This window comes from Oncorhynchus gorbuscha, linkage group LG22 (genome assembly GCF_021184085.1).
Source record: "Oncorhynchus gorbuscha isolate QuinsamMale2020 ecotype Even-year linkage group LG22, OgorEven_v1.0, whole genome shotgun sequence".
Classification (NCBI taxonomy): Eukaryota; Metazoa; Chordata; class Actinopteri; order Salmoniformes; family Salmonidae; genus Oncorhynchus; species Oncorhynchus gorbuscha.
This window is the reverse complement of record NC_060194.1, coordinates 32207280-32214104: the sequence shown is the minus strand read 5'-3', so window position 1 is coordinate 32214104 and position 6825 is coordinate 32207280. Positions and strand designations below refer to the sequence as shown.

Genomic DNA, 6825 nt, shown 5'->3' with positions numbered 1-6825 from the left:
CGTGTAAAAAAAACATTGTCTGTCCTCGGTTGCAACACTCACTACCGAGTTCCAAACGGCTTCAGGACGTAACGTCAGCACAAGAACTGTTTGTCGGGAGCTTCTTGAAATGGGTTTCCATGGCCGAGCAGCCACAGACAAGCCTAAGATCACCATGCACAAGGCCAAGCGTCGGCTGGAGTGGTGTAAAGCTCGCCGCCATAGGACTCTGGAGCATTCTCTGGAGTGATGAATCATGCTTCACCATCTGGCAGGCCGACAGAGGAATCTGGGTTTGGCGGATGCCAGGCGAACGCTACCAGCCCCAATGCATAGTGCCAGCTGTAAAGTTTGGTGGAGGAGGAATAATGGTCTGGGGATGTTTTACATGGTCGGGCTAGGCCCTTTATTTCCAATGAAGGGAAATCTTACTGCTACAGCATAGAATTACATTTTAGATAATTGTGTGCTTCCAACTTTGTGGCAACAGTTTGGGGCAGGCCCTTTTCCTGTTTCAGCATTACAATGCACCCATAGAGAAATGGTTTGTTGAGATCTGTGTGAGCCCTGACCTCAACCCCATTGAACACCTTTGGTATGAATTGGAACGCTGACTGCAAGCCAGGCCTTATCGCCCAACATCAGTGCTCGACCTTACTAATGCTCTTGGGGCTGAATAGAAGCAAGTCCCCGCAGCAATGTTCCAACATCTAGTGGATAGCTTTCCCAGAAGCGTGGATGTTATTATAGCAGAAGGGGAGACCAACTTCATATTAATGCCCATGATTTTGGAATGAGATGTTTGACAAGCAGGTGTCCACATACTTTTGCATGTAGTCTATCAGTACTACTGTACTTTTATGAATATTCTCTCAAGCAGCTCAATCAACACAATATGCATACTAATAACCAATACTTATATGTACATGCCTTTAAAACCTAAGAGAAGGACCTCTGAATGTTAATCAGCTATAATGCATGTAGTATGCAATAATTACCTGAAATAAAGTGTGGGTTTGTGTGCGCTATCTCTCGCTCTCTCACACAGTACCAGTCACAAATGTGAACACAGCTACTCATTCAAGGGTTTTTCTTTATTTTTACTATTTTTTTTTACATTGAAGAAAGCAAAACTATGAAATAACACATGGAATCACATAGTAACCAAGAAAGTGTGATAAAAATGTATTTTTATTTGTTTATTTTAGATTCTTCAAAGTAGCAACCCTTTATCTTAATGACAGCTTTGCACACTCTTAGTGTTCTCTCAACCAGCTTCACCTGGAATGCTTTTCCAACAGTCTTGAAGGAGTTCCCACATGCTGAGCACTTGTTGGCTGCTTTTCCTTCACTCTGCGGTCCAACTCATCCCAAACCATCTCTGTATGGTTGAGGTCGGGTAATTGTGGAGGCCAGGTCATCTGATGCAGTACGACATCACTCTCCTTCTTGGTGTCAGCTAGATATGTCAGCTAGAGATTTGTAGTCTTGCATGATGTCTTTGATGCTTATTAGCATTTTTGAATCTGAGAGTAAATTGAGCTGAATATTTGATAAAAGTCATAGATGTATTTGGTTCTCAAAATGTCACGCCAGGGTAAGCCTACACCAAACACTGCCCTTATTTTAAGTTTTTCTAAAATTCCCTATGGGAAAAATGAATGGTGGAAATAGCAATTGGAACAATTTCCCTGTTAGGTTTTATGGGTATTATGACCTCCACTGTGAGATTCTATAGCTATCTAGCACCCCCTCCGCAAACACGCGTTTTCCAATGTTCAAATCAAATTGTATTGGTCACATACACGTGTTCAGCAGATGTTATCGCGGGTGTAGAGAAATGCCTGTTGGATACAAGGCGGTACTTATGTAAATTAGGTAAGAGGATATCATGTTACCACTGGTGTATTAAAATGAGAGTTAGGGCGATGTCAACCTATTCCTTTAATAATCCTCTGTGAAACTGCAGGTCATAATTTGCGGTGTTCCTGCATGTGGGCATTACTGCATCTGTCTCACGATTGTCTCCGCCTCCCGCTCGGGTGACACCGTGTACTAGCTATCTTGATAGTTAGCGACATCATGTACTAACTGGTCCCCTCATTCCGTGTACCGGAGTCATTGACAAACTATCTAAACTAGTACACAGTGTACTTCGCTCCCGCCTGCCCTCACCGACGTTAATGGAACTCGGGAAAAACAGTGCCCGACCCTACTTCTGTGGGGTTTATCAGGAATGCTCAAATGCATGAACACTCCAAATCACAGGGCGCAATTGCACCCTTCTCAATAAGCGTGCCTCCTGTATCCAAGTGTTTGACATGGAGGAAGGGACCAGTAACTTTATGATCAAATTGTATCAATGTAGAACCAACAGTATTTTTTTCATACTTTGGTTATCATACTTTGATCAGGTTTCATCCAAATACCATCCAATCTTATGAAAAACATGTATGGTCATGACCTGTAATAACCATGTGCGTCACTGCATTACACTACATGTAGCCATATCTTGTGTTGACTAATACGTTTTACGATCTGAATTCTTTAAAACGGCGTCTTTTTTGGTCAATAGATATGGCTATCCTACATTCAGACTATAATAGACCCTGCTAATTCTAACAATTTTGAAGGTTTGTTGCAATCTCATATTTACGGTAATAAATACTTAGGTCACGAGTTGTTGAACGGAAGTGTAATTGCGCACGCATCACGCGTTGTTTTAATTTATCGACATTTACGGCTTGTTTATTGAACATTAGCTTGGAAATTGTAGACTTTACTTCACATAGATAATACAAATCTGTAATTTGGGCTGGACAAGATGGCCAGCTGCAGTTTTCAGGTGCAGTTTATATCCATTATGGAGGTATTGGCTAAAGCAGCGGTAGCCGAAATAAACAATCGTGTAGATGATAGCTGTGCTGTTATACGCATGGAAGTTATCCAAAGCCAGCGAGATATTGATGTACTGAAAAGGAAGTGTCAAATGATGGAGAGCGAGCTGAAGAAGACACGAGGACGAGTCAGGAGAAAAGGTAGTTGATGTTATTCATGTTAAATTGATTGCATATGCAACACGTAAATGTGTTAATAGCCCTAATATTTGACTGAATACAATTACTAGTATTTTCCCGTGTTTTATCCCATGGCATCAGAGAGATCTTCATATCCAGTCAAGATAGTTTTGAACAAGCAGAGGAGTAGTTCACAGTGGAGAGGCGGAGAGATGGCTGTTGAAGGGGACTGTCAACCCAAGGTGTGATACATCACATTTTAAAATGACAGTTCTGATATTGGAATATCAGGACAATTTACTTATTGTGTGTGATTCATGAGTATGAAAAGCATTAGACATGGTGTGTCCAGAGTAATAACCTCAGTCCCTGTTACAGCCTACAGATGTGGAGCAGAGAGTGGAGACTGAACCCATACTGATCAAAGATGAGGAGACAGCAGAGGATGTGTGGAAGACTGACCCTCAGGAAGAGCTCAGGATCACTGGAGAGGGTGGGTGTGACCATAAGGGGTACTGCTCTGTCTGTCTATGGAAGACTGGTGTTTTATGTTCTGGCATATGGAGTGCACATACACACATTCAGTTCTAAAGCAGTCATATTTTGCAACTGTTAAGAGTCTTTTGTTATGTTTATCTCCAAATCTTTAGAGTCTGGTTCCAAGCCTGGGAAACCACCATCCTTTGAGCAACGGCACTGTGATGAGGACTTCATCACACAACCCAATATATCTCCCAGAGATTCAGTGGAACATTACCCCAATTCTGATCATCCAGAGGAACCAGGCACACCCTGGCTATCATCTACAGAGGTGTTCAACACAGAGCAGCACCGGCCAGACGAGGACTCACTAGACCTAGTGATGGTGAAGGATGAGAAAGAGGAGGAGTTAGATCCGGCCCTGGCAGGACCTGACCAGTTTGTCATGGATGAGACTGATGGGCAGCTGTTGACCTCTGTGGATCCAGGCAGAGACACTGACCCTGATGGCCACCCAGATTTCTCCTTTCATTCCACAGAAGAGTACTCTCAGAATATCTCAATTTTCCCATCTCATAGTGGGCTATCATCTGTTCCAACTATGAGGGATGATGTAGGACCGTTACTTCACTCTTCTATATGGAAACCACATGCTAACGTGTTCAGTGCAGCAAAACATATGAAAAGACATGTCAGGACATTGGCTGATGAGACTAGACAACAGATGCCAGAGGGACAGAGTAGCGAGACGCTGAACTCAAATAATGATGGAAATAGTTTAGCTCTACAGTCAAAGCAGCATCAATACAGGGCTTCAGAAGCAACGGTGAGATTGAGTGAGTGCACGACAGGGTCAAACATGGCCACCACCTCCACCTTCTCTGGATACAGCCTGAGTCACAGTAGTTTTAACATGGTGAAGAGAATGAGGACTCAGTGGAGATCAGGCGGCACCACCGAGAGGCGTTTCAGCTGCACCTTCTGTGGGAAGAGCTTCCCACGTTTCTGGCAGCTAAAAGAACACCTCCGAAGTCACACCGGAGAGAAACCGTACACCTGCGAACAGTGTGGCAGGAGTTTCACCAAGCAATGCAACCTGATCAGACATGCTGTGGTCCACAGCGGAGAGAAGCCCTACAAGTGCACACAGTGTGGGAAATGCTTCCCCCAGCGCTCTGGTATGAAGTCACATCAGAGAACTCACATAGGCGAGAGTCCAGTGTCTCAATACGGGGCACCCACATACCCTGGGATCCACACACAAGTTTAATGTTGTCTCAGACCAGATGGAACAAATAGTTCATACTTGCATAGTTCTTTCTGTAACACTTTATGGGTAAATGTGGTACAGAAGGTAAAATGTTGTTCATGTTTGACATTTAACGACTCCTCACTTATAAAATAATAATCTATTTGTTTAAAAACAAACAATATATTCTAATTTACAATGAAAATGACTCCAAAATGACACACTACATCATTTACTTTTAAATTCTATTGGGCACAACATAATGGCGTTAGAGAAGTTGGGCATACGCACATCCTTAAATGTGCTGGGCTAAGAAAGAATACATGTGCCGATGAGGAAGGCCCTTCATATTGTTTATGCTCCCAATTCACTGCTTTGAGACATTTTTGGTCCAAACACAAAAAATGCAAGTGTTTCCAACAAGCATGCATGTTTGTAGTCACTGCGTGCTAGGACTATGGGATAAAATACTAAACGTTTGACAATGTAATACTCTTAAGTAAATTTGTCCAAATACTTATAAAACTTTCATGGGGGCGACTAGATAAAGGTCATACATTTCTAAATGGTAAAGAAGTTATGTATGAAAATACCCTCAAATAAAAGGTCACCTCATAAAACATTTGATATTAAATCCAAAATGGAGTATAGCGCCAAATGAAAAGTTTTAGCTTCACTTTATAAATAAATACATAGGGGAGTGTATATGAAGAGTTTTATTCCAAAACACTATATCCATTTTCAGAAATGTTAGTAAATTGGTGGTCACACCAGATACTGATGGTTTTCCTGATCCATACCCCTGCCTTTTTAATTTATTTGAAGGAATCTGTGACCAACAGATTCATATCTGTATTCCCAGTCATGTGAAATCCATAGATTCATAAAATAAATTGTCAATTGATTGATTTCCTTTATATGAACTCTTAACTCAGTAAAATCTTTGACATTGTTACATGTTGCGTTTGAAAGTTTTATTATTGCTTTTGTTTTTACACTTAAAGATCATTTCAAAATGTTTCAATTCTTTCCATAACAATGTGAAGAGAGGTTTGTTCTCTGCCTGCTTCATTTTATGGATAAAGAATCTGCCATGAAAAATAAACTAACAATGAAAGTTAAATCAGGGGTCCATATAATTTGAAGTTTTTCTTAGATTTTATTTTAACTCACTCCATAATCTTGTAACATAACAGTCCCAAAATAAATGGTAAAGAGTCTCAGGGTCACAACCACAAAATACACATTTGTTATCAATAGCAATTTTGAATCTGTACAATAATGGTCTTTAGAGGGTCGATTCTGTGAATGAGTTTGTATGATACTTCTTTCATCTTATTAGATACACAATATTTGCCAGACAACGAGACTTTGTTCTAGTTCGCTTGTAGTCCTAAATTCTAAAGATTTGGGCAAAAAAAACAGTTGTAATGTTTCTTAATATTTATGCCCAAATCTTTAGAATCTGGTTTCAAGCCTGGGAAACCACCATCCTTTGAGCAACAGCACCGTGATGAGGACTTCATCACACAACCCAACATATCTTCTGAACACTCAGTGGAACATTACCGCAATTCTGATTGTCCAGAGGAACCAGGAACACCCCGGCTCGCATCTACAGAGGTGTTCAGTACAGAGCAGCACCGGCCAGCCGAGGACGAGGACTCACTAGACCTAGTGATGGTGAAGGATGAGGAGCTGAAACAGACCACGACCCTGGCAGGACCTGACCAGTTTGTTATGGATGAGTCTGGTGGGCAGCTGTGGACCTCTGTGGATCCAGGCAGAGACACTGACCCTGATGGCCACCCAGATTTCTCCTTTCATTCCACAGAGTACTCTCAGAATACTCAATTTTCCCATCTCATAGTGGGCTGCCATCTGTTCCTACTATGACAGATGATGTAGGGCCATCGCTTCACTCTTCTATATGGAAACCACATGCTAACATGTTCAGTGCAGCAAAACATATAAAAATACATGTCAGGACATTGGCTGATGAGACTAGACAACAGATGCCAGAGGGACAGCAGTGAGATTGAGTGAGTGCATGACAGGGTCAAACATGGCCACCACCTCCACCTTCTCTGGATACAGCCT

The 6825-nt window shown here is 41.8% G+C and overlaps 1 protein-coding gene across 1 annotated transcript; it reads left to right on the top strand.

The window, feature by feature from the left end:
• Positions 1-1321: 1321 nt before the first annotated feature.
• Positions 1322-6011, top strand: LOC124009180 (zinc finger and SCAN domain-containing protein 31-like). The gene is made up of 4 exons (XM_046320742.1): positions 1322-3017; positions 3138-3238; positions 3375-3489; positions 3647-6011. Exons 1-4 carry the CDS (start codon positions 2804-2806, stop codon positions 4744-4746), a joined length of 1530 nt encoding a protein of 509 aa, XP_046176698.1. The 5' UTR covers positions 1322-2803; the 3' UTR covers positions 4747-6011.
• The last annotated feature ends 814 nt before the right edge of the window (positions 6012-6825 follow it).

Excerpts from the sequence above, each read along its gene's own strand:
- LOC124009180 (XM_046320742.1), top strand. The coding sequence starts at position 2,804 with ATGGCCAGCTGCAGTTTTCAGGTGCAGTTTATATCCATTATGGAGGTA. Across the intron at positions 3,018-3,137 it reads AGGACGAGTCAGGAGAAAAG|AGAGATCTTCATATCCAGTC; the intron begins GTAGTTGATGTT and ends CCATGGCATCAG. Across the intron at positions 3,490-3,646 it reads GCTCAGGATCACTGGAGAGG|AGTCTGGTTCCAAGCCTGGG; the intron begins GTGGGTGTGACC and ends CCAAATCTTTAG.